This window comes from Scyliorhinus torazame, chromosome 16, assembly GCF_047496885.1.
Source record: "Scyliorhinus torazame isolate Kashiwa2021f chromosome 16, sScyTor2.1, whole genome shotgun sequence".
NCBI classification, from domain to species: Eukaryota; Metazoa; Chordata; class Chondrichthyes; order Carcharhiniformes; family Scyliorhinidae; genus Scyliorhinus; species Scyliorhinus torazame.
The window spans coordinates 116,936,588-116,963,303 of record NC_092722.1 but is presented as its reverse complement, the minus strand read 5'-3'; the positions used below and the strand labels follow the sequence as shown (position 1 = coordinate 116,963,303).

The 26,716-nt window shown below is 46.9% G+C and overlaps 1 protein-coding gene across 1 annotated transcript in view; it reads right to left on the bottom strand.

The window, feature by feature from the left end:
• Nucleotides 1-26,716, bottom strand: part of pcdh15b (protocadherin-related 15b) — a 2,356,722-nt gene that overhangs the window by 702,121 nt on the left and 1,627,885 nt on the right. Inside the window, exons 15-18 of the mRNA XM_072478931.1 lie at nt 25,848-25,956; nt 25,552-25,664; nt 9,165-9,371; nt 8,841-8,861 (exon numbers count right to left, since the gene is read on the bottom strand). Coding sequence (XP_072335032.1) covers nt 8,841-8,861; nt 9,165-9,371; nt 25,552-25,664; nt 25,848-25,956 — 450 coding nt within the window. The remainder of the gene's footprint in view (nt 1-8,840; nt 8,862-9,164; nt 9,372-25,551; nt 25,665-25,847; nt 25,957-26,716) is intronic.

Sequence of the window (26,716 nt, the reverse complement as noted above, 5' to 3'; positions counted from 1 at the left end):
CCCACCCCACCCCCCCACCCCCCCACACCCCACCCCACCCCCCCCCACCCCCCACCCCCGCCCCCCCACCCACCCCCCCACCCCCCCCACCCCCCCCACCCACCCCCCCACCCCCCCCCACCCCCCCCCACCCCACCCCCCCCCCACCCCCACCCCCACCCCCCCCCACCCCCACCCCCACCCCCCCCCGGGTGGAGGCGGATCACAAAAAGAGTGCACGATCACACAGACTGCTGCAGCTCAATTTGTGTCACAAAGAACAACAGATCATTGTGAGTGTGCCTTGTCCCACAACATTTAAACGCAGCTTTGAAACATTGTCCTTACAAAATATCTACGTTGGAAGAGCTAAATTTGTGATTTGCAGGTGCAAACATCTTCTCGAAGTTTGATGAATGATTACTGCTCAGTACATCTCGTAGAGTGTCCCAAAAGCTCACTACATGTTTGTGGTCGTCACCACTGATGTATATATTGTATATAGAGGATGTCGGTGTAGGTACTTTATGGTAAGGCCCTGTACTACAGGTACGAGGGTAGTTCCCTGCCTGCTGGCTCCGCCCAGTAGGCGGAGTATAAATATGTGTGCTCCTCGTACGGCAGCCATTTCGCCAGCTGCTGTAGGAGGCCACACATCTTGGTGTAATAAAGCCTCAATTGCATCCAAGTCTCGTCTTTGTGTAATTGATCGTGCATCAATTTATTACACTAAGTTTTCAGAAGATGGACCTCCGCATCAAGACGGATCGCCTGCAGCTGCATCCGCAATCAGACAATGCCAAAAAGGACTTTGAACATTGGCTCGCCTGTTTCGAAGCATACATCGGGTCTGCGCCAGACCCAATTCCAGAAGCTCAGAAGATTCAGATCCTTTACACGCGGCTGAGCTCCAACATCTATCCACTAATCCAGGACGCCGACCTACGCAGACGCCATGGCGCTACTGAAGGAAAACTACGCTCAGCGGACTAACACGCTCTACACCAGGCACCTCCTCTCCACTCGTCGTCAACTTCCTGGTGAGTCAGTGTAAGAGTTCTGGCGTGCCCTGATTCCCCTAGTTAGAGACTGTGACTGTCAGGCCGTCTCGACCACGGAACACTCGAACTTGCTCATGAGAGATGCTTTTGTTACAGGGATAGGATCCGATTACATCCGCCAGCGGCTCTTAGAAGGAGCCACGCTTGACCTCTGTGGGCAGTCCAAACACCCCCGACAGCGCTGCCCGGCCCGGAGCGCCTTTTGCAAGGCCTGTGGCAAGAAGGGGCACTTCGCTGTGGTGTGCCAGGCCCGCTCAGTCGCCGCTTTTGTTCCAGCTCTCCCACGTGCGGCCCGTGGGCGCCGCCATCTTGTTCGACCCCCACCACGTGCGGCCCGTGGGCGCCGCCATCTTGTTCGACCCCCACCACGTGCGGCCCGTGGGCGCTGTCATCTTATTCTCCCCAGGGTCATCAGACGCAGCCATCTTGTTTTGCCCACGACACGTGTGGCCCGTGGGCGCCGCCATCTTCCAGGACCCATGCCCCCGGGCACCTCAACTGGCCGCGCGCTGCCCGCAACCGCCGACGGCCAGCCGCGTCTCGCCTCGGTCACGGTTGACCAGTCTTGCCCACACAACCTGGCAACGGCTTCTACCAACGTGAAGATTGATGGGCACGAGATCTCCTGTCTGATGGACTCCGGGAGCACCGAGAGCTTCATTCACCCCAATACGGTAAGGCGCTGCTCCCTCGCGATACACCCCTTTAACCAGAGAATCTCCCTGGCCTCCGGGTCCCACTCCATGGAGATCCGGGGGTACTGCATCGCCACTCTCACTGTCCAGGGCGTGGAGTTCAGCGGCTTCCCCCTTTACGTCCTCCCCAACCTCCGCACTGCCCTGCTACTCGACCTGGACTTCCAGTGCAACCTCCAGAGCCTAACACTGAAATTCGGCGGGCCCCTACCACCGCTTACTGTATGTGGCCTCGCGACCCTAAAGGTCGACCCACCTTCCCTATTTGCAAACTTAACCCCGGATTGCAAACCTGTCGCCACCAGGAGCAGACGATACAGCGCCCAGGACAGGACCTTCATCAGGTCCAAGGTCCAGTGACTGCTTCGGGAAGGCATCATCGAGGCCAGCAACAGCCCCTGGAGAGCCCAAGTGGTAGTTGTGACAACTGGAGAGAAACACAGGATGGTCATGGACTACTGCCAGACCATCAATAGGTACACGCAGCTCGACGCGTACCCCCTCCCACGCATATCTGATATGGTCAATCAGATTGCACAGTAACAGGTCTTCTCAACTGTGGACCTGAAATCCGCCTACCAGCAGCTCCCCATCCGTAAGGCGTACCGCCCATACACTGCCTTCGAGGCCTTTACTACTTTCTTAGGGTTCCCTTTGGCGTCACCAACGGGGTCTCGGTTTTCCAACGGGAAATGGACCGAATGGTTGACCGGTACGGGATGCGGGCCACTTTCCCATACCTGGACCATCTGCGGCCACGACCAGCAGGTCCATGACGCCAACATTGCCAAATTTCTCCACACTGTCACTCTCCTCAACCTAACCTACAACAAGGAGAAGTGCGTGTTCAGCACGAAACGCTTAGCCATCCTTGGCTATGTGGTCCAGAATGGAGTTCTGGGGCCCGATCCCAACCGCATGCGCCCCCTCATGGAACTCCCTCTCCCCCACTGCCCCAAGGCCCTCAAACGATGCCTGGGGTTCTTTTCTTATTACGCCCAGTGGGACCCAAACTATGCGGACAAGGCCCGCCCACTCATTCAATCCACTCTTTTTCCCTGAACGGCTGAGGCTCACCAGGCCTTCAACCGTATCAAGGCCGACATCGCCAAGGCCGCGATGCACGCGGTGGACGAGACGTTACCATTCCTCAAGGGCCTCCCGCCCCTTTGAACGCCTCAGCATGGACTTCAAAGGGCCCCTCCCCTCCACCGACTGTAACAGGTACTTCCTCAGTGTGGTCGATGAATATTCCAGATTCCCCTTAGCCATCCCATGCCCTGACATGCCGTCTGCCACCGTCATCAAAGCCCTCAACAACATCTTCGCTCTGTTCGGCTTCCCCGCCTACATCCACAGCGACAGGGGATCCTCATTCATGAGCGATGAGTTGCGTCAGTTCCTGCTCAACAGGGGTATCGCCTCAAGCAGGACGACCAGCTACAATCCCCGGGGAAATGGGCAGGTGGAGAGGGAGAATGGGACGGTCTGGAGGGACGTCCAGCTGGCCCTACGGTCCAGAAATCTCCCGGCCTCTCGCTGGCAGGAGGTCCACCCCGACACCCTTCACTCCATTGGGTCGCTCCTGTGCACCGCGACCAACGAAACCCCCCATGAACGTCTCTTTGCCTTCCCTAGGAGGTCCACATCCGGGGTGTCGTCCTGCCTGAAGAATTGAGCACAGAGATGAAGACGGTGGAAGAAGAGTTCAGCATCGTGTCGAGCCCGAAATTCATTGAGGTGGGGGCATAAGGATATGAAGCTGAGTACAGCGTGTTCCATATGAGAGAGGGGAAGGTCAGAGGATATGGTGAATACACAGCAAGGGTTGGGATTAGAAACATTAGGATCCGAGGGGCGGGAAGGGGTGGAGGGTCCTGGATGGCCGTTGGTATGATGAGTTGTTGGAGCTTGCGTTCTTTAAAACGTGTTAAGGTGTCAAATGAGATGAAGAATGAAATGAAACTGGGGACAAGGACAGCTTTGAGATAGCATGAGTTGGCACTGCTGGAGAGAGATGTCAAGTGTGTGCATATGGCGGCTCGTGGCGCTGAGTGTGGATCTCAGAATGTGGAGAGAATGCAGTTTGAGGAACATTGTATGTCCTAGAAATGTCCTGCATCTGTATCATTGATGACATAGCTGTTATTGGTAGAACAAAGCAAGAACATGACTATAATCTGCACTTATTGATGCACGTGCCACGTAATGAAGCTTTGGTGCTCAACAGCCTGAAAAATACGACATCAACGTGACGCGGATTAATTTCTTTGTTTCTATTTATTCCAGTGCCAGCATACATCCTAATCCAAGTAAAATAGACGATATTAAAGCCAGGCCAACTTTTCAAGATAAGGATGATCTTCAATGATGTCTTGGTCTCTTTGATTTCCTGTCTCCTTACATATCAAATTTGGTATTTAAAACGTCCTCGCAATGGAACTGTTGAGAAATTATGTGCCTTTCCTATGGCACAAAGACCAATACCACTTTGAAGCGCTTAAACAGTCAATATCAGATGCATCAACATTGCAATTTTTCATCCCAAGGAGACAATAATCCTGGAGGCAGTTGCCTCACAGAAACGTCTAGAAGCATGCATACTGAAAAAGGCAAACCAATTGCATTTGCTTCACAATCTCTGCCATAACATAATCTAACTACTTCAAGTTCAATCAAAAACATTAGCTTTGGTGTTTGGAATCAGGGGCGGGATTCTCCACAATGGGCGCGATGTCCGCTGACCAGCGCCAAAAACGGCGCAAATCAGTCCGGCATCGCGCCGCCCCAAAGGTGCGGAATGCTCCGCATCTTGAGGGGCCGAGCCCTCACCTTGAGGGGCTAGGCCCGCGCCGGAGTGATTTCTGCCCTGCCAGCTGGCGGGAAAGGCCATTGGCGCCCCGCCAGCTGGCACGGAAATTACTTTGCCGTGCAACGCATGCGCGGGATCGTCAGCGGCCGCTCACGGCATCCCCGCACATGCGCAGTAGAGGGGGTCTCTTCCGCCTCCGCCATAGTGAAGACCATGGCGAAGGCGGAAGGAAAAGCGTGCCCCCCATGGCACAGGCCCGCTCGCGGATCGGTGGGCCCCGATCGCAGGCCAGGCCACCGTGGGGGCACCCCCCGGGGCCAGATCACCCCGCGCCCCCCCCAGGACCCCGGAGCCCGCCCGCGCCACCTTGTCCCACCGTTCGAAAGGTGGTTCAATCCACGCCAGCTGCCGTGGGTTGACAGCGGACCGGAGAATCGCTGGGGTGGGTCCGCCGCGATTTCCGCCGACTGGCGCGGCACGATTCCCGCCCCCCGCCGAATCTCCGGTGGCGGAGAATTCGGGACACGGCGGGGACGGGATTCACACCGGCCCCCGGCGATTCTCCGACCCGGTGGGGGGTCGGAGAATCGCGCCCCATATGTTTTTATACCTATGCATTTGACACAAGATTTATGGCAGCGACCAACCACAAATTAGTTGAAATAATCTGGCAAAAAATACTGGACAGTGCCCCGCCAAACTGGTACGTCTCTTGATAGAGATTCAAGGTTATGACTGTGAGAATGGGTACAAGCAAGGCAACTTGATGATCACATTGGATACACTTAGCAGATTATCTATCCCAGTGAAAAGAGAAGATAGATCCTTGACATCAAACTTGAAGATGTCTTCCAAATTCATCTGGTATATTTTGCATAATGTAAATGCCAGCAGCTACACGAAGAAACAGCAAAAGATTCCACATTACAAAACCTGTGGAAAATCCTGTGGAAAATCATCATTGAAGGACAGCCTGATTCAATTCAGCATGTCCCTGAATACGTGAGAACATTTTGGGCTTTACTAGGATGAGCTAGACATCTCCCAGTAAGTCATTTTTCAAGGCAGGCAGGATATCATACTGAAATCTTTGTGAACCAATATTCTTCAACAACTTCATCACTCACACATGGGCATAGATCAGAAGATAAAACGTGCAAGCAGCTGTCTATTGGGGCCAGATATGAACAATGATATTGAAGTCATCATCAAGAAGTATGAGGCATGTCTAGAGCACATACCAATCATCCACTGGTTCCATATGAAGTTCCTGCATCTAAGACAAGGTCCCAAATGCAACCAGGAACAACATCCAAGTATGACAACCCCACAGATCACTGTGAGCAATTAAAGACATTTTCAGATAAGGTTACCACGACAAGACCTGGGTGTACCAGCAGATTATCTCTGTGCTTTAGAGGCTCATAGATTCATCAATTCTATACCCTTAAGTTGCGACAACTAAACATAATCATATATTGTAAATAGTTATACTTCTTTGGAAACGGGGGTGGGGGGGGGGGGGGGGGGGGGGGAGTATCATTAAAAGGAAAAGATGATGTTGTAACATGCCTTTAAAGCAGCATGCCTTGACTAGAAGGGAAGTGTGCCATGAAATTCAGTCTCAATTCACTTCGGCCTGTTAACAGAACACAGCAAACGCAGCTCTGTTGCTGGTGTCTTCAAGCTTTCTACCAATGTGTAAATACTCTCATGTGCTGAGTCTCAATAAATGAATCCACAACATGTTTACCCAATCCTTTATGATAGTTTGGCATCTTTATATCATTATTAAAAACATGACAAAATGCTGCTAACTTTCAGTGAAGGAGGCTTTAAGTAGCCTTGATGGATGACCTGGAGAAACATCGAGTCTGGAAGCTCTGGCTTTGGATTGCACTATCTCGGTATGGGTGACAACAGTCTGGGCTGACTGAGAAATACCAACAGTACAGATGAAGGGGTGGGAGCATGTATACTGCCTTCCTGAGAGGACAACAATTGCTCTATGCAACTGCCATCTTCCCAGAACAGTAATTCTAGTAATCTGCTGGAGGACAGCTTGCTGGATGCTGTAACAACCTGCAAGCTCCTTTGAGCACTGACATCCTCGGATTCAATTGCAGCAGTCTGAGCTTGCATGGCAGCACTTATCCGAAAGAACAAAGCACAAAATTAAGATTGCAGAGAGAAGAGAGGGGTCAGTCACTTGCACCAATTGTTGCATGTAAATCAGAAGAAAGTGTGGGGTGAGGGAGATGTAGAATGTGAAAAATAAGTTTAAGCATGAGGACAATGTCAACACTGATGATTTCAGCACTTCTGCTGCCTACTGCCTCAGCAATGGGCAGCCCAATAATGGCCAGCACCACCTCTGGGTCAGGACAGGCTCTCTTGCAATTAGCTCCAGCTGCCTCCAGTTGGGTGGCGCCCTTCCCTACAATGGAGAGGGAAGTATTGGTGAATGTCACGCAACATGATTGGCTGGTCTGATTGAACAGTTTGTGCAAGGTGTGAGCTTTGGTACATTGCTAAGTATGTGAGGTAAAGCTTATGAGTGTTATATTTGAATCAAGATTAATATGGATTGTTGGCAGGTGAATGTTGGGAATGTTGTGAAATGAGCAGTGTCTGAGGCTGGTGGTTCATTTGGTAGGATATGGGATTTGAATATACATTCACTGAGCTTCACCACTTGTGTGGTCACGCAACTGTTTGCGGCACAGTATCCAAGATTTTGGGGGTTCAGTCCTGGGTTGACCTCCATTGGTAACTGTTCCTACTGCCCTCTCAGCATGGGCCCCCTGTGCTTGGGAGACATTTTCCTCCTTTATTCCTTTTGCACTAAGGCCTCCAGTGCAGTGTTGGAAATCTTTGGAGTATGTTTTATTGTATGTTTTGCCATATTTCTGACTTTTCTACGTCAGATTCAGCTCGCAAAATATTCCTAGTACCTGCTCCAGCCACAATGCACCTCCCCTTTAAAAGGTGCACTTCAAGCAGTGCAGGCTTGCTTTTACCTGCATTAGCCACTCAGGATACTGACCCCTACTCATGTCCCAGCAATCAACATCGCAACTTGCACTGGCTGCACAGTACACTCAGGTAAGGAGTACAGATTTCGCCTTCTGCCTGAGTTGCGACCAACAAGAGTGAGTTAACCGTGCTTTGCGATCCCAGTGTCTGATTTTGGGGGTAGAAAATTTAGACCCCCACTAACACTCACAGCATTTCAATTAAATTGCACAGAAGAACATTTAAAAATGCTGACGTGCTTATCATAGTGTGGCCCCTTTAAGGGGCGATCCTTCGTGGGCCATGTGACCTGCCCGGAGCCTCTGGTGATGGACCACGCAAATCTGAGCCTATCAGGTGCCAGGGTGTGGTCCTGAGTAGCTAGCTATCATCAGGGTAAGCCTGGAAGTTGAGGGAAACAGTCTTGTCTAGATCTATAATATAAAGTTTTTCCTTTGTTAATAAATCACCATTGTGATTTAATACTACCTCATCGTATTATCTTACACTGCAACAATGCTGAAAATAGGTTGTTGAATTAATTCAGTTTTCCAACTGGTAATATATAAAATAGGTCAGCTATCCAACAGGAAACCTGTGTTAAGATATGAGTCTGGAAGGCCAGGTTCTCTTATCAAGAATCCTGACAATTGTTTCAATTTAACATGAGGCCATCTTCACAGCCAATAAGAACAGCCGGGAAGTCTCCACTGACGTTAACATTCCGTCATCTGTTAAAGTATTCAGCAAGCGTTTTCTCAATCAGTCATGATTATCCTCAATTGAGCTATCATACAATGTTCTGCCATTAGAAAGTAGGATTTTGAAAAATGTGATTGAACAGTTGCTTAAATTGCAATCAAATACTAAAAGAAAAATTACTATCCGTCCTAACCCAGGGAAAAGAATTTGCTGAAAAAGCTTGACCCTGGATTTCATTTGCCAAATTAACCTGCCTGTCCTCCGTTGTCTGTTCAAGAACAATGGTCATCCATTATTATTTAATTAAAGAGCAAGGTCTTGCAATGTCAGCAACTTACTGCGTCAGATATATACATGTATACTACAGATTCATGCAGGTTGCGTGTGGATGGGTGGGATGCTGGGGGAAGGGTAGCAGTTGGACAGAATTTAGTGCAATATAAATTAGAACAAAACTGCAAACACGATTATTTCAGAAGTGTTTTTTTTTAAACTGACTTAACAAGAAGCAAAAACGTGCAACGGGTAAAATATCAGGCACACACACACACAGATAGAACAGCAAGAAATACATACAGGAGTAGCACCTGATGGCACCTATAAATAAACAGACAAAAAAAGATTCAAACAAATGAAAACCTGATTCCATGAAGATGAGATTAAAATATCCTCAACATCATCTAACCATCGCAAAATGTTACAAATGGAATTGGTTCTGCAGTGCTTGGAGGCTATCAAGGCTGTTCACCTTTCAAATCTCAGGGAACATTTTAAAATGAAACTGAAGCCAATAAATACTGCAGCAGATCTTGTGACAATTTTCATTTCCCCCCCCCCCCAAATAAATATATCTTTTATCTAAAGTCCAAATTATGGGATATGCACATCAGCAACACTCACCTCCTCCACATCATTGTCCAGGGCTACAATTCTTAAAGGTGTCGTTAAATTCCGACTGTCTGAAAGAGTTGTTCCCACTGGAGCAGACTCAACGATGAAGCCCTGGTAGATAGTTTGTTCAAAGTAGGGGGCTTGGTTGTTTTCGTCTAGAACCTCTATGTGCAAATTGGCAAAAGTTGGCAGTGGGTGCCTGTTGTCTTGTTCTGCCTAGTTGAAAAAAAGAAAATCACAACCGATTAGCAATGTGTCGGGACTGACTGGTCAGTAAATTAGTGCGAAAAAGTAGACTAGCCGACAGCTGAGTTTAAAATGTGAATCTCTATAGTCTTTGAAAAGTAAATGATGGTGACAATGTCCTGCAGATTAATGGGGATTTTAGGACAGTATAATTGAGCTGCTGTTCACCCCATAGGAAAACAGGGGGGCAAACATTTTCTGCTACTTTGTTCAAAATCTATTGATTATTTTAAAAAATGTAATCAATTCAATTATAAGTAATCCTGGAGCTTATCCTGCTACATAACCTAACTAATTATACTGAAGTGATTTTGATACCCATAAATTGAGTTAATCCAAAACTCTGCTGTTGGCATCCTAACTCTCACCAAATAGTGCTCAAAAAGAGATGATATTTTGTCAAAGCTTTTCAACTTGCATTCCTCAGGACAATTCGCAAGAATACCAAATGTAAAACAAACAACAATTTATAGTGTATGAGAAGAGAGTGTTGATTGGTTACCAAGCAGACTCTGATTGATAGAGGCGTTGTCATGGAGAATGCACCATCCCCACCGACTGGTACATTCTCTGTGGCAACGGCTCTATCAATCAGAGTCCACTTGCCACTCTTCTCATACAGAGTAAATTGTTGTTCGCATTACATTTGCCCTGATGAGTGCAAGGCGAAAAGCTTAGACAAGAAAAATCTTATTTTTTCAGCAATGCTCACATCAAGTCCTGTGCACCTGCCATTTCTGTGCTGGCTGGCTACAGTGATTCAATTTTTACCAAGACAAACGGAGCTGTAGTTTAACATATCTCATTCAACATATGTTATCTCAAAAAGTACAGCACTCTTCAGTGTGCATTGAAGTGTCAGTCTCGATAATATGTTCATGGGCGTCATTCTCCGACCCCCCAGCGGGTCGGAGAATGGCTGTTGGCCGCCGTGAATCCCGCCCCCGCCGAAGTCTCCGGTACCGGAGATTGGGCGGGGGCGGGAATCGGGCCGCGCCGGTTGGCGGGACCCCCTGCTCAATTCTCCGGTCCGGATGGGCCGAAGTCCCGCCCAGAAATTGCCTGTCCCGCCGGCGTAAATCTAAGCTGGTATTTACCGGCGGGACCAGGCGGCGTGGGAGGGCTCCGGGGTCCTGGGGGGGGCGGGGTGCGGGGCGATCTGACCCCGGGGGGTGCCCCCACGGTGGCCTGGCCCGCGATCAGAGCCCACCGATCCGCCGGCGGGCCTGTGCCGTGGGGGCACTCTTTCCCTTCCGCCTCCGCCACGGCCTCCACCATGGCGGAGGCGGAAGAGACTCTCCCCACTGCGCATGCGCGGGAAACTGTCGGCAGCCGCTGACGCTCCCGCGCATGCGCCGCATTCCCGCGCCAGCTGGCGGGGCACCAAATGCCATTTCCGCCAGCTGGCGGGGCAACAAACGCCATTTCCGCCAGCTGGCGGGGCGGAAATCCCTCCGGCGTCGGCCTAGCCCCTCAATGTTGGGGCTCGGCCCCCAAAGATGCGGAGCATTCCGCACCTTTGGGCCGGCGCGATGCCCGTCTGATTGGCGCTGTTTTTGGCGCCAGTCGGCGGACATCGCGCCGTTGGGGGAGAGTTTCGCCCCATGTCTCTAAAATAGAAGAAATAGAATGACCTCAATGGGCATTGCTGATGCCCTGATTCCTAAATTCTGATCAACTTTACGGAGAGATTTTTCGATACATTAGCACAAAATACATTTTTGTAGCAATTGTGAAAGTTTTCCACAAGTTTCCAAAACATCAGTCAGCCTTGCATCAATAATGTTGTTAACACAAAAACTTCCATTGTTAAATATTGTGAAAAACCATTTGTAAATGCAGGAAGCATCGTCTCTGCAATGGTTCTATATTTTGCATTCAGTTCACACCGAACATTACCATTTCTATTTCTGTCCTGAATCTCCGTGGAGGACTTTCCTGTTGTGACGGAAGTTTGGAATGCATACATTACAAAATATTCATTTAGAATGATAAAATTCTCTAACAGATGTCCCAGTAGCCACAGCACTAGATCTCAGTTTCAGCAATTATTCAATTTCAGCTACTCCCATTGAATACATGCAATCAGCCTTGAACAGTCTGCTAATTAGAGCATTACATGACCGTGGCATATTTCACTTTAGAGGAGAGCAGGAGAAGAAAAACAAAACAACACAACAGGAAGTTTTATATTATCAGAGTCCAACATAAATTGCCCCACAGTAATATTCAAAGGAGAGCAGAGTTCTCCTGGTCCCCTTACCATCATGCTTCCCAAAGTGAAGAAAACACAAATATGCTACCTGGTTATTAATTTTGAATCTCCAAGACATTACTTGTGCACCAACTGGCAGGTGCATTTGCCTGAATGATAGTAGTGACTATTCTTCAATAAGGTAAATTAGTTGGCTGTGAAGCATTTCGGAATCCCTGCAAATGTCAAATGTACCATATCATCACAAATTAGTTCTTTCGTCATCCTGTGCCATAGTATAATACAGGTGAAAGACTGTGATGAAGCTTTCACCTCAGGTTGTCTTACTTGTCTAATAAGAGATGCTACGTGGAGCAATGTGGAAAAATAATATTTTAAAAATTATTTTTGATGAAAGTCCTTTCCTTAATCTATTGTACTCTATCAGGCCTCTTGCATCATTTTTAGTCATGGTCCAAACCCTGCTGCAACAGGATGTTCATCCTTTTATTCAGGAACTTTCAAGCCTGCCGTGATACAGTACAGATCCAATATGATCACACCTCAGAAGGCCCATAGTCTCAGAAGTGAAGAAAGAAATCCAACCCTCAGAGTCTCAGAAGCTTAAAAATTAAGGGCAACACAACTGGTCAAAACATTCCAGAAAATGCAGTGGAGCAGAATTGTCCCAAGTCTGAAGACTAAGGTGTAAACCTTGTCCCAAATTTTGGGGATGGACCTCTTTTCCAAAGTAAGGGCAGCTGCAAAGTTGCTAAGATTTTTCCAAATGCAGACAAAATTCCATGGAACAGTTGATGAGGTTGGGGAGGACAGGCAGAAGACCTGACTGCTCCTCCACTGCCCTGCCCGATTCACCTCCCCACCACCCCCTCCACTCAGCTACAAAATCGCCCATCTCCCCACTTCCCATTTCCCTGACCCAATTGTACTCTCCCAGGACATGGGGAGATAAAAACCCAACACACACTCCACCACAGCCAGAAGAGCCAATTCACATGGCACAGAAGCAAAATGGATCCTATCTATGGGCGCGATCGAACGGCCTTGTCGTGCCTGACTCATTGATGCGACAAAGCCATTCAATCTCGCGAGGGGCCTCTCGTGGGATTTGCAATGCTTGGAAAGATTTACATATTTAAGTGAGCCATTAGGCTCAGTTAAATGTGTCCCCATCTGATTCTCCCGGTAATGAACGCCCGCGCCTGGGAGACCTCAACATGGTGGCATCTAGCACTTGTCCACACAAACGCGGACCAGGAATAACATCCACCTGGGGGAGGGGGAGTCTTCCAGGCCATCGGAATTGAGCTTGTCAGTACGGGGCGTTCCAACCAAGGCCAGGAAAAAAGAGCTCCGTTTGATAGTGTTGTTGACCTCACCGCTGCAGGCGTCAAGAAACACCCTTTCATACGCGCCAAAAATGGGACTCTTTTTTTGGGCAATAAATTTCACCCTGTGTACATATATTCCTCTGCCAAATGCAATTTTGACAAGGACAATAGTTGGTTAAGAAATAAGATTGTGCTTAGATGAATGTTAGAAAACACCAAAGTTTCTTTGATCTTTCTACTGCCTTATTTTCAGCAAGAATGGGGGCAGTAGCTAGAACAGCAGCAAGTCATTTTTGATTTGGTCAATGCTGTAAATGGGTAAAAGTCTCATTAGAGAGTACAAACCAGGGTACAATGAAGTGGGTAAGCTCCTAATATTAACTGGCTTTCGGACAGCATGTGTATGTTGAAAGGAAGATGCAATGCTGGACCAAACAAACCCGCTAGTCCTGAGTGGGAGAGGCCTGAAACAGCCAGTTAAAATGTGATTTAGAGGGGTATTTGCAATTAGCACTTTGCAGGAACATTTTGGGAGGGCAAGTTTGATTGCATTACTTTCTTAGGTTTTGATAAACCCTAAATGATTTGATGTTGACCCATCTTGATGGCAGGGATTAAACTTTATTTAGCACATGTAAGACTTGATGCAATACAGCATTTGAACCACAGTTCTCAGCACACAATATAGAATGATAATCCCCTTATGCCCTGGGTAGATGTTTCAATGACAGGAAGAGATTTATGCCCTCAGGCCTATGCCCTTGGCTCTTGTCCCCTGAGCCTCTCTTGACTGTATCCTCTGGCCTCTACTGACTCAGTCCTCTGAGTGTCACTCTTCCTGAAGTTGTCTACACTTTCTCTCTGCTTGTATCCCCCTTTTATACCTCTTTTTATGATTCAAAACACTACTTGTGGTTGAAGCAATCCTTGACTTATATCCATTATGTTACTGTCCAATTACAGAAAAGTAAGCACACAATGTTACTGTCACAATGCTCAGATTTTGATAATTTATTTTGAATGTTGTTACCATCATCACTGCGGTTAGTGTAGCACAAGGGAACACATTTCCCCTCTGACGATTGGGCTCTCTTGATTACACTGAAAATTGATTTGTTTACTTGCCTATTCATTGTCAAGTTGGGAAACTTCTTTTAAAAGGATGTTTTAAAAGAAGCCATGTTTTTGTGCCAGAAAGGCAAGGTGGATGGATTTGGAACCACAACCTCCCTAGGAAGGCCCAAGGTGGCAACAGAGGTGGGTTGATGGCTAAACCAGCAGGTTAGAATACCCTCCTCTATTTACTGAAACATTGGCCCAGATTTAACAATGAATGTAAGGCCCTCAAACACTCACCATTCACTCTTCGAACCCACCACCTATCTCCCATGTCCACTCATATTCTCCATGCCACCTCTATGCCCCCTCAATGCACCCATGTTTCTGTATCTTCCCCAAACCACTTCTGTGCCCCCAATTCCATTTCCATGCCCTGTCATATCCCATGCACCTTAATATTCCTATGTTCCCTTCATGCTCCTCCATGTATCCCCAATATCCACTCAACCAAAATCCATTGCTGGCAGATTACAGCAGCCATGTAGAGGTGAAAAAAACATTGAACAATCTAATACTAAGACTCTAATACTCTTATATACTTAATACTGAAAAAGCTAGGGCGGCATGTGGCACAATGGTTAGCATTGGGACTACGGCGCTGAGGACCCGTGTTCCGTGAATCCCAGCCCTGGGTCACTGTCCGTGTAGAGTTTGCACATTCTCCCCATGTCTGCGTAGGTTTCACCCCCACAATCCAAAGATGTGCAGGTTAGGTGGATTGGCCTGGCTAAATTGCCCCTTAATTGGAAAAAAAATAATTGGGTACTCCAAATTTATATTGAAATAAATACTGAAAAAGCTCTAATTCATGAAATTCATTCAAAAATGTAAATCGCCTCAAGTGGTTCGTATGTTGTAGTAACAAACATCTATTTCACTACCCACACTGAAGATAACTAATAACTAATCCTTTAATACTTAGTTAAACTGCAAATCAACATGTCTGTGCAGTCCTGTGCAGAGATAAGTGATTTTGGATATTTTGAAACTCAGCTAAGCATTCATAATAGGCTTAGCTATAAATAACAAACCTTAGGAAACCTTTGGAAATGTAAACAGTGGAATTTATTGAAATTGCAAAAACAGATGGATAATGGTTTATTCTAAGCTACACCAGCAGATGGCCTGACATTCAATGTACTCCAGAGGAGGGTGTCTGTTTTCTTTTCCACACGTGAAAGCTGCAGAGTGTTGTATTTTAATTTTAAAGTACATGGAATTAAATAACTTCAGATCATGATACTTAAACAGATATTAACTCCTTCCTTCACATGTGTTTTTGCTGCTCCATAAAATTGTAGTTCCCACACTACTAATGCGATTGGAGCAATGAAAGTTTGGTGCCTTTGTACTCAGGAGCGAAATCAAATGGCTCTGCTGAATTTGAGTTTCCGACCTGTGCAATGCATGTCTTTAGCCCCACTCTCCTCCCCACCCCAAGGATCAGTTTGAAATGGAACCTGGATTTCCACATCCAGGTCAATATTTCCCTCACAAGTATGCAACACTTGTTGCATGACATGTCTCAATTATTCATGTGCAGCATCCTAAAATTTCAAACGCCACTGCTAAAATGACAAGTTTGTTTTAAGTAAAAAAAGAACTTGCATTTTACCTAGTGCCTTTGATGATTGCAGCACATCTTAAAGCAGCCATTCAAATACCTCCAAACCAATTATTCATATAATGTAGTGGGTGCTGCAACCATTTTGCATGCAGCAAGCTCCCATAAACAACAGAAAAATCATTTGTTTAACAATGTTGGCACAGGGACAGATGTTGGCCAAGGCACGGGAGATAATTCCTCTTAACTTCTTCAAATGAGGGCATGGGATCTTTTACATCTACATCAGAGAACAAGCAGAATGAAGTGCAAGCTTCCTTAAAATACACATCAGAGCCAAGAGCCAGTTCACCGCCCTAAATAGCAAGTTGCCTGTCAAGACAGTGTTATACCCATTGCATGTCAAACTTTGTTAATGTGTGAAGTTAAAATTAGATTGCAGCTAACAGTTTAATGAGTGAATTCAAGCCAATTTTCAATTACAGTGGGTCCAAATTAACTTCATAAACAAATGTGATTTGGATTGAAATGCACAACATGTCTACAGATTTCGCGAAAACAAGCAGCATCACAAAGTATTTTGTGTAATGGAATGTCACAAGTACACTTAAGCATCTTAAGAGTATAATGCAATGTTAACCCATGTGGCACAATATCTACCGTGTCTCATAAATTGAATGGAATGCTGGCATATATTTTAAAAATAATTAATGCTGGATAATATAATTGAACAATACATGTAAAAAAGAGAAAAATGTAAAAGACTACTTTGGTTAGAGATGAGTGAAGAGGAAATAGGAATATCATTATTGATTGGCCAAGATTACTAACTAACCTGACCACAAGCTGTAAAAGAATATGGCTGATGAGCTGAAACAATGAGTCAGATTTGTTGATCGGTCTAGCATTGAAACAGCAGCTGTCTAAAAGTTAATTAAATCCATTGGTTCAGCTATCTGCAGAATTAGTTAATTAATGAACATGTATGCTTGCATTGCGAGCCATCTTCAAACTGATTATTTTCCTATTTATGTTTTCATTTAAACCATGAGACAACACCAATGCCGATCCAGCTGTTTTAAAGAATTATCAACGACTACATTATTTTCAGCTGTATAACATCAACATTTGTTTGATTATATAGAAGATAAAATGATCAGCATCTTGTTTAATTGAAACCTAATGAGATGACAAAGGTAAACCAATTTGGATTATGGTTCTTCCTATTATTTACCTTGACATCGTCTTAGTTTCCCATCATACCTTCTCTGAAACCCAACCTTCATCAACAGTTTTCCAATTATTGTGGTTTCTTCTTCACCAAAGCTTTTTGTCTGCTGTGCAGAGTAACCTTTCACCACCCCTATTCATCTGGAAATGTCTGTTCTTATTCATTCTCCCCTTCTCAAGATGACGGGGATCTTCTAAACTCTAGAGAGTAAAGGCCTAAACTATTCAATCTCTCCTCATATGACAAACCCCTCATCTCTGGAATCAATGTAGTGAACCTCCTCTGAACTGCCTCCAATGCCACTACATCTTTCCTCAAATAAGGGGACAAAATCTGTGCAAAATACTCCAGGTGCGGTCTTACCAATTGCTTGTATAGTTCGAACAACACTTCCTTACCTTCATACTCAATTCCTTTTACTATAAATGTCAACATTGCTTTCCTTATTATCTGCTACACCTGCATGCTCGTATTCTGTGACTTATGCACAAGGACACCGAGATCCCTCTGCATCGGAGCACCCCAAAGTCTCTCCCCATTTAGATAATAAGTTGCCTTTCCATTTCTTCGACCAAAATGGATGACCTCACATTTATCCACTTTAAACTACATGTGACACAATTTGGCCCACTCCCCTAACCTATCAATATCCATTTGTAAGGTTCTTATTTCTTCATTGCAACTTATTGTCCCACATATTTCTGTGTCATCTGCAAATTTGGCTACTGATCCCTTCTATCCCTGCAGCCAAGTCGTTAATATAGATTGTGAATAGCTGGGGCCCAAGAACCGAACCCTGTGGCACCCCACTAGTTACATCTTGCCATCCAGAAAAAGAGCCATTTATCCCGACTCACTGTTTCCTGTTAACTATCCAAGTTAATAAATTACCCCTAATCCCATGCGATCTCACCTCGTGAATCACCCTTCTGTGCGGCACTTTATCAAATGGCATCACATCCAATGGATTATCATTTACCTTTTCTGCTGTCCATGACATGATCCAAGAACCAATCATAGCTTTCCTTCACTTTCCCTCTCTCCATCCTGGATGATTTCTAAAAATGCTCTTGGGAAGTTAGTGTCGCTCGCAAGGCCAGTATTCATTGCCCATCCCCAATTGCCCCTGAGCAGTTGCAGGTGAGCTGCCGACAACTGAATGGCTTCTTAGACCATTTCAGAGAGCAGTTAAGCATCATTACTGTGGATCTGGAGTCAGGCCAGGTAAGGGTGACAGATTTCCACACCTGAATGGCCTTATAACAACCAGTAGTTTCATGATCATTATTGATTTTATTCCAGATCAGTTAACTGAAGTTGTATTTCTCCAGATGGCATGAAGGGATTTGAACTCCTGTTTCTGAAGCATCAGTCGTGTTATTCACCCAGGGGTAACATGGACTGCAACACGATGCAGTGAAATGATCAAGCATACACCAAACGTAGGCGTTGGTTCAATAAGATTTATTAAACTTCAGTAACGAAGCACACAGCTGCCTGTGGGTTGACACTCTACTACTCTAAGTAAACTAACATTAACTATCTAGACCAGGCTAGTTCTGATCCACGTGTAGAAGGTGTTGAATGATTTGTACACACTAACTGTCACTACAGTTGTCACCAGTTGAAGGAGGCAGAGTGCTGATGCCTCGTGTGTTTTATAGTTGGAAGCCCCCCCTCTGGTGTTGTGTGGTGATTGGTCGTGTTCTGTTCTGGATGTTGATTGGCTCACCTGGGTGTCTGTCACTGCCTGCTTTTACCTCATGATGTGCACGGGTGCATATTATGACAAAGGCCTCTGGATTACGAGCGCAGAGCTCATTGCCAGTCTGCCACCAGCCACAAACATTGGGCCCCCTAGCGAGCTTGTTTAGCCGCATGTTTCCCAGCGCTTGCAGTGCTGGGAAACACATGGCTATTCAAAACAACTCGCATTGAATAAGGGGCCTGACGGGGAACGTGCAGCCGTGGCCGTTTTGTACAGTGGGGAGCTCTGCTCGCCAGAGTTCCCCATTGTGACGAGCGATCGGCTGCGGGATTCTACACTCCCGTGCCAAAGTGGTCGCGACGTCGTGGTTCACGACGGCGCAAAACGGCCCCGATCCTGACCGATTCAGGCCCAGGATCGGGGCCACGTCATCTACACGCGCCAGGCCTTGTCGCCCGCGTAAAGGCGGCTACCGCATAGATGATGCGGCCAGCGTCGCATAACGGGCGTCATCCGCGCATGCGCGGGTTGGCCGGTTCCAACCCGCGCATGCGTGGTTGCCGTCCTCTCTAAGTCCGCCCCGCAAGAAGATGTCTGACGGATCTTGTGGGACCGCGGAAGGAAGGAGGTCCTCCTTCAGAGAGGATGGCCCGACGATCGGTGGGCACCGATCGCGGGCCACCCCACATTTGAGGTACCCCCCGGTGCAGGATCCCTCCCTCCCCCCCCCCCCCCCCCCCCCGCAGGCCGCCCCCCCCAGCGTTCACGCACCGCTCACGACGGCAGCGACCAGGTGTGGATGGCGCCGGGGGGGAACCCGCCGTTTTGGCCTGGCCGCTCGGCCCATCTGGGCCTGAGAATAGCGGGGGTGCCGGAGAATCGCCATTTTGGGTGTCTCCGGCGATTCTCCGGCCTGCGAAACTCGACCGGGCCGTTCCCGCCGCATGGGAGAATCGCGGGAGAGCGTCGGAACGGTGTCCCGGGAAATTTTGGCGGCCCAGGCGATTCTCCCAACCGGCGCGGGAGTGGAGAATCGCGCCCCGGGACTCCATTTCTAAATGGTGTCCCGATCTCAAAGGCCCCCAAAACAAACCCTGACCTCACCCTCAGCCCAAATGCAGTATAGGAGGGTACCCCCCCACAACACCCAGGTTGGGCAACCCCGGCCTGATTGCGTGCAAACATAGAATGCCAGCTTGGTACCTTGGCAGTGCCAACCTGGCACCCTGGCAGTGCCCCTACCAGCAGGTAGTGCCGCATTGGCACCTGGGCAGTGCCAGGCTGGTGCCCAGGTGTTACCGCCAGAATGCCAGGCTGTCACTACCAGGGTATCATCAGCAGTGCCACCGCACCACCCTACTGTGGGGACCAGTACCAAACAGCACTCACCGAAGGTATCTGAGGCGAAAGGGTTGAATCCCAAAGCTTCATGTACTTTGGGAACCTGTACATTAGAGTGAGGCTTACTGCCGCGCTCTAATGCAGATTTGGTAAAAAGGTGATCCTGCCCATGGTGGGCGGGATTTACATCGCAACATCTCGCGAGATTGCATTGAATCTCACAAGGCCTTGCAAGCTTGGTAAATCCTGGGATAGGTGGATGTCAGGGAAGGGCTGGGCTGGCTGTTGGAGGTGGACATGGGCCAGGATTACCGCTCACTACCCCGGTCCATCGGCACCACCCCCATTTCTCTCCAACCCAGCCCCTGCACCCAGTCTCCACCTCCGCCACCCCATGGATTTGGTGGGAGCATGGGACGGAATGAGCAGCTTGCATGCAGGGATCATCCATGTGGACGGGTGTAAATTACTACTGTGTGAAGGAGTCAGATGTCGTTGAACGACATGGAGCACCAGAGCTCTTCGCGTTGTGGGTCATCATCATCCTCCATCCCATGGACCTGGCCCACAGTTAGTGCCAACCCAGATGTTTTGGAGGATGCAGCAGGCCACGATGATATGGAGACTCTCCTCGCCCTATACTGGAGGGCCTACCCCACACCTCCCAGAGCGGTCCAGGCACCTGAACCTCATGTTCAGGACACTGAAGCACCCCTCAATTTGATCCTGGTCGTGGCATGGACATCGTAGTAAAGGGTCTCCACATTGCTCTGTGGTTTCTGGATAGGCGTCATCAGCCATGACAGCAGTGGGAGGAGTTGGAGGTGGGATGGGTGCATCGATTCGGCCAGTGTCACTCTGCGCAACTACGGGCAACGGTGAGCGGTCAATGGGCTGTGCAGCAAGATGGCTGCCTTGCAGGCCACAGCAATGGTAGTCCTTGCCTGGACACCACCCCGGTCCCAGGGTTCACCCCGATGCCATGGCCCATCTCCTGCTCACCCTCCGTCACCCACTTCTGCACCCCCACAGCCCTGGCATTTCATTTGTCCCTCCGTTCGCCCCCCAGCCAGCCATGCAAGTGGCAGGACCGGCAGTCCACGGTCACGCCTATGGGCACATGTCCTACCTCCTCTCTCCATCAGCAGGCATGGTGCCTGTTTGCTGATTTTTAAAACTACATTTGAAACTCGACATCGGCAATTTCTCCTGGCGGAGGCAGAGCATCGTAGAAGCCCCGGAGAATACTGGGTTGGGCCCCTTAATGATATGCCAACGCCCTTTATTGTATGTGAGGAGTAGAATGCATTGATGTTACTGTTGAGGCACCAGAGCATGGCATTCCGTCAGGCCCCTGCGCCGGCCATGATTTTTGGCTCATGTCCGATTCTCTGCCCAATCGCGTTTCGCGATTCAAGAGTTGCTGTGACGGAGAATCCCATCCATTGACTTTCCTCTTTCATTATTATTGCCACAATATAAATTGCACCAAGTGGCTTTTCTTGCATGAGAAAGTAACCAAAAAAAGGAACAGGTATGAGTTAGAGCAACTTTTTAAATAAATCATGGGATGTGGGTGTCCCTGGAAATACTAGCATTTATTGCTCATCCTTAACTTCCCTTGACAAGGTGGTGACGAGCTGTTGCCTTCAACTGTTGTCATTCTTCTGGTGTAGGTAAACTACAGTTTTGGTAGGTAGCAAATTCCAAGATTTTGACACAGCAATGTTGAAGGAACAGTGCTACAGTTCCAAGCCAGGTTAGTGTGTGACTTAGAGAGTAGTCTGCAGGTGGTGGTGTTTTCATGCACCTGCTGTCCTTGTCCTTCCATGTGACAGAGGTCGAAGTTTGAAAGCTGTTGTTAATGAAGTCTTGCCAAGTTGTGGAGGATGTTATACACTGCAGACATTGCACGCTAAAGTTGGAGGTGTTGTGTTTGGCGTTCGATGTCGAGCAAGGAATCTACCAAACGACTTGAGTCTTGTCCGAACCAGGATTTTTATTGAATCACACGTGATAAGATAGTGATCTGTTTCAGAGGAAGTTATCATGGAGTTTCTTTGTATTCCTCTGGAAAAAAAGGGCAGCACGGTAGCATTGTGGATAGCACAATTGCTTCACAGCTCCAGGGTCTCAGGTTCGGTTCCGGCTTGGGTCACTGTCTGTGCGGAGTCTGCACGTCCTCCCCGTGTGTGCGTGGGTTTCCTCCGGGTGCTCCGGTTTCCTCCCACAATCCAAAGATGTGCAGGTTAGGTTGATTGGCCATGATAAATTGCCCTTAGTGTCCAAAATTGCCCTTAGTGTTGGGTGGGGTTACTGGGTTATAGGGATAGGGTGGAGGTGTTGACCTTGGGTAGGGTGCTCTTTCCGGGAGCCGGTGCAGACTCGATGGGCCGAATGGCCACCTTCTGCACTGTAAATTCTATGATAATCTATGATTAATCTAGGACAAAGGTTCGGCACAACATCGTGGGCCTAAGGGCCTTTTCTGTGCTGTATTTTTCTATGTTCTACACCTAGCACGAATGTCCACTTGTATGTCTTATTACCGTCTGCCTGTGACTGGCTGTGTCACCACTTCTATTGGAGTACCTTGTCACATGACCACTGTCTGTACTGCCACCTGCTGGTTGGAGATCGCACTACCAGCCATCTATGATATTGCTCACAGGCATACATCACAGGAGGGAGCGAATGTTCACGGTTGTGAATGGGGTGTAAAATAAACAGGTTGCTTCATCCATGGTGTCAAGATTATTGAGTGTTAGAATTGCACTCATCAAGGCCAGTGGGAGTCTTCCGTCATATTCCTGATTTGTGCCTCACAGCTGGTGGATAGGTTAAATATAGATCAGGATTCCAAAGCACAATGAAATTTGGTCAAATTCAGAAATGACTCTCGGCTAGTTAGGGAGCTGTTAGACCCTGAGATGTAGGAGCAGAAGTAAGCCATTCACCATTCAATGACCGGTCTGATGTGATAATCCTCAACTCCACTTTCCTGCCTTATCCTGAGAACCCTTAATTCCCTTACTGATAAAAAATCTGTCTATCTCAGCCTCTAATATATCGGATGACCCAGCCTCTACAATCCGCTGCAGTAAAGAATTTCACAGATTAACTACCCTCTGAGAGAATGAATTCCTCCTCAACTCTGTCTTAAATCGATGACCCCTTACTCTGAGTTAATGCCCTCTGGTCCTAGGTTCTCCCACAAGGGAAAACAACCTCTCAGCACCTATCTGTGAAATCTGATAACACAGCCAAAGAGTTACAGAAAGACTTCAACAAGAGTTGTAAGCATACCTATGGTGCATCAAATGTAATGAAAATAACATAATTGATGAAACAATGAAAGATAAATTTTCTCTCTCAATAAATGGAGATGAAACAGTGATGGAAGAGGTTGAAAGAGCTGGGAGTGATAATAGACTCAGTCATTTGGAACAACAATCTGAAAAGAAATCAAAGTGCTAAATTGTATTTGAAAAATCAGTCTGATACCATTCTACACAACTTTGGATAGGCCCCAAATTGAAGACTGGGTACACATTGTTCACTAAATAACAGCAAAAACAAGCAAGACCTACAAGCAGTGATGGTTTGGTTTCAGACAGGCTGAGTTGTCAGTGAAAAAAATGGTCTCTTCAGCTTTGAAAAGAGTGAGAAGGAACCTGGTAGAGATATATGATACAATTTTTAAAAAAGACGAATCTCGGGCACCATTTTAAGTTAAATTACACTGGCAGACCAGGAAATTATAGGTAGAAGCTTGTAAAATTTAGAACTATGCCTTGTAACTCTTCTCTACACTTTCTCCAGAAGCTGAATGTTTCCCTTGTTACCTGAACTGAACACAAAACTAAAGGTGCGGCCTATCCTGTATGCAGTATTTTTTAACAACATATGTCAAAACAGGTTACAGCAAATAAACACCCCGGGAAACATACTTCCCAATAATCAACTATACAGTGTGTACAGATTTGTCCCCTTTTTCACCATCCCCCTCCCCCTATCCCCCTGCGGCGAACAGCTCCTCAAACACGGTCTCAAACTCCCCCTGCTGAGCCCCTTAACACATACTTTATCATCTCTAACCGCAGAAAGTTGTACAGGCCACCCAACCAAGCCGACTGACACTCCAGCAAAATTCGCCGCCGTGCAATCAGAGAGGCGAAGGCCACAACAACGGCTTTCCTCCTCTCCATGAGCTCCGGCTTCTCTGAAACCCCAAATATCGCCACCAAAGTGTCCGGGTCCACCTCCTCCTCCACTATCCTGGCTAAGACCGCGAACACCCCTGCCCAGAATATTCCCAATTTTTCGCAACCCCAAAACATGTGCATGTGATTCGCTGGCCCCGCCCACAACTCTCACACATCTGCTACTCCTTGAAAGAACCCACTCATTCTCGCCCGAGTCATATGCATCCTGTGCACCACCTTAAACTGTATCAGGCTCATCCTTGCACAAGAGGAGGTCCCGTTTACCATTTGCAGTACCCTGCATGTAGTTTGATCACATCTTCCTCTGATTTATATTCTAATCTTCAGTTTATTTATATCTTTCTATTTACTTTGTTGATGATTGCTTTTCATTAGCTGAACATATTAGTGTAAAGTCCATTATGGCAGCTCGGTCTCTTTCAAGTTCATTCATAGTCATTTCAATTAGTCCATATCGTGCCCAGTTACTATCACCTTATGAAGCATAACAACGACTTACTGCAGTCCGGCAACAGTAGAGTCTCTTTGCTAATCATGAGAGTAAAAGCTTCTGCGTGAACATTCTTGATCAGAAATTCCATTGATTATTGGCATCACTGGCAATGCACTGAGCCCCATCTTTACAGTTACAACAACACAATAACTGAATTCCAGCTCAGCTTGTCCTTCAAAATCCTTGGCTTATTTTGGTCTTCAAACTAATATCCAAACTCTCATTTGAAAGCAATTTATTCTTTAAACACAAAAACTAAGATACTTAAAATATTATCTTGACAAAACAGGAACATTTAGGGCGGCACAGTGGTGCAATGGTTAGCACTGCTGCCTCATGGCGCTGAGAACCTGGGATCGATCCCGGCCCCAGGTCACTGTCCGTGTGGCGTTTGCACATTCTCCCTGTGTCTGCATGGGTCTCACCCCCACAACCCAAAGATGTGCAGGGCAGGTGGATTGGCCATGCTAAATTGCCCCTTAATTGGAAAAAAATAATTGTGTATTCTAAATTTATTGAAAAAAAACACAGGAAAATTGAGCTCAAGACCACAACCAGATCAACTATCATCTTATTGAATGGTGGAGCAAGCGCGAACGGCCAAACGGCCGACTCCTGCTCCTGTGCTTCTATGTGGTTCCTATGCTGTTCCTATGTAACACACATTCCACTGATCATTGAAATGACCAGAAAATGAAGAATAACTTAAAAGTGCAAAGTAAAACAATAATGGAAATTGTTTACGTCAAATCTTATGGCAAAATCTGTTTCTATCATTTTTTAAAAATCTCTGTGTAGCTCCAAATCTCTGCTGAGCTGGATAATTTATAGCAGAGTGATAAATATTAATTGCATATTATCTCAACATTATTGTGTATTCAATAGCACACTTCACACAAAACAACAATTAATTTGAATTTACCTTAATAACCAAATCAAATTTCTGATGAAAATCCCTGTTTATTGGCCTTAGGAGATAAAGCTCTGCTGTGATGTTGTTCAGAGAAAAGTACTTAGCATAATCCTCTGGGGTACCTTAAACAAAACAGTACAATTTTCTATGATTAATTTCTTGAAAATGATTGGCATAGCATTTAATACCATCAAACTATTTATTGAGTTAATATACTGAACTGATTGAACAATTTTCAAAACTATGACCCACTGCCTCATAACATAAGCCCAGGCGATAAATCCTGAATATAAAAAGTTACCGACCGACAAGAATGCTGTAGACAATTCCTGGTTGATCACCAGTTGGTTTAATATTTATATCCTGGTCAACAGCTAAAATTCGAGGCGTGACATTCACAGGGTTTATCCTTGCCTGAAAAGAAAAAAAAACAAATTCATTCTTTTTTAAATCTTAAAGTTTAATATTGCTTCTGTCTTTCTGCTGCATTTAACAACCTATTCGTTGATATCCATTTTTATTTCTTTCTGTAGATACATGAGAAAATGATGTCGAACCTTTTATCACTGTTGCTAAATCTTAGGATGGTATTCAAAGGATAATTTGTGGCTCAGCTTTGGCAAAATAGCCTAACAATCATTTTTGTGGCTGACATTTTTAAACCCATCGATAACTACATTAAAAAAAAAATGTATTCATGGGAGGCGGGCATCGTTGGCTGGACCAGCATTTATTGCCCGTCCCTGAGCCCTTCAGCCGTGGGCATTTAAGAGTCCGCCACATTGATGCAGATCTGGGGTCACAAGTAGTCCAGACCAGGTAAGGATAGCAGATATTAATTGAGGTACCCTCAATAATGATGAACATAGAACATAGAAAATACAGCACAGAACAGGCCCTTCGGCCCACGATGTTGTGCCGAACCTTTGTCCTAGATTAATCATAGATTATCATTGAATCTACAGTACAGAAGGAGGCCATTCGGCCCCCTGAGTCTACACCAGCTCTTGGAAAGAGCACCCTACCCAAACTCAACACCTCCACCCAACACCAAGGGCAATTTGGACATTAAGGGCAATTTATCATTGGCCAATTCACCTAACCCGCACATCTTTGGACTGTGGGAGGAAACCGGAGCACCCGGAGGAAACCCACGCAGACACGGGGAGGACGT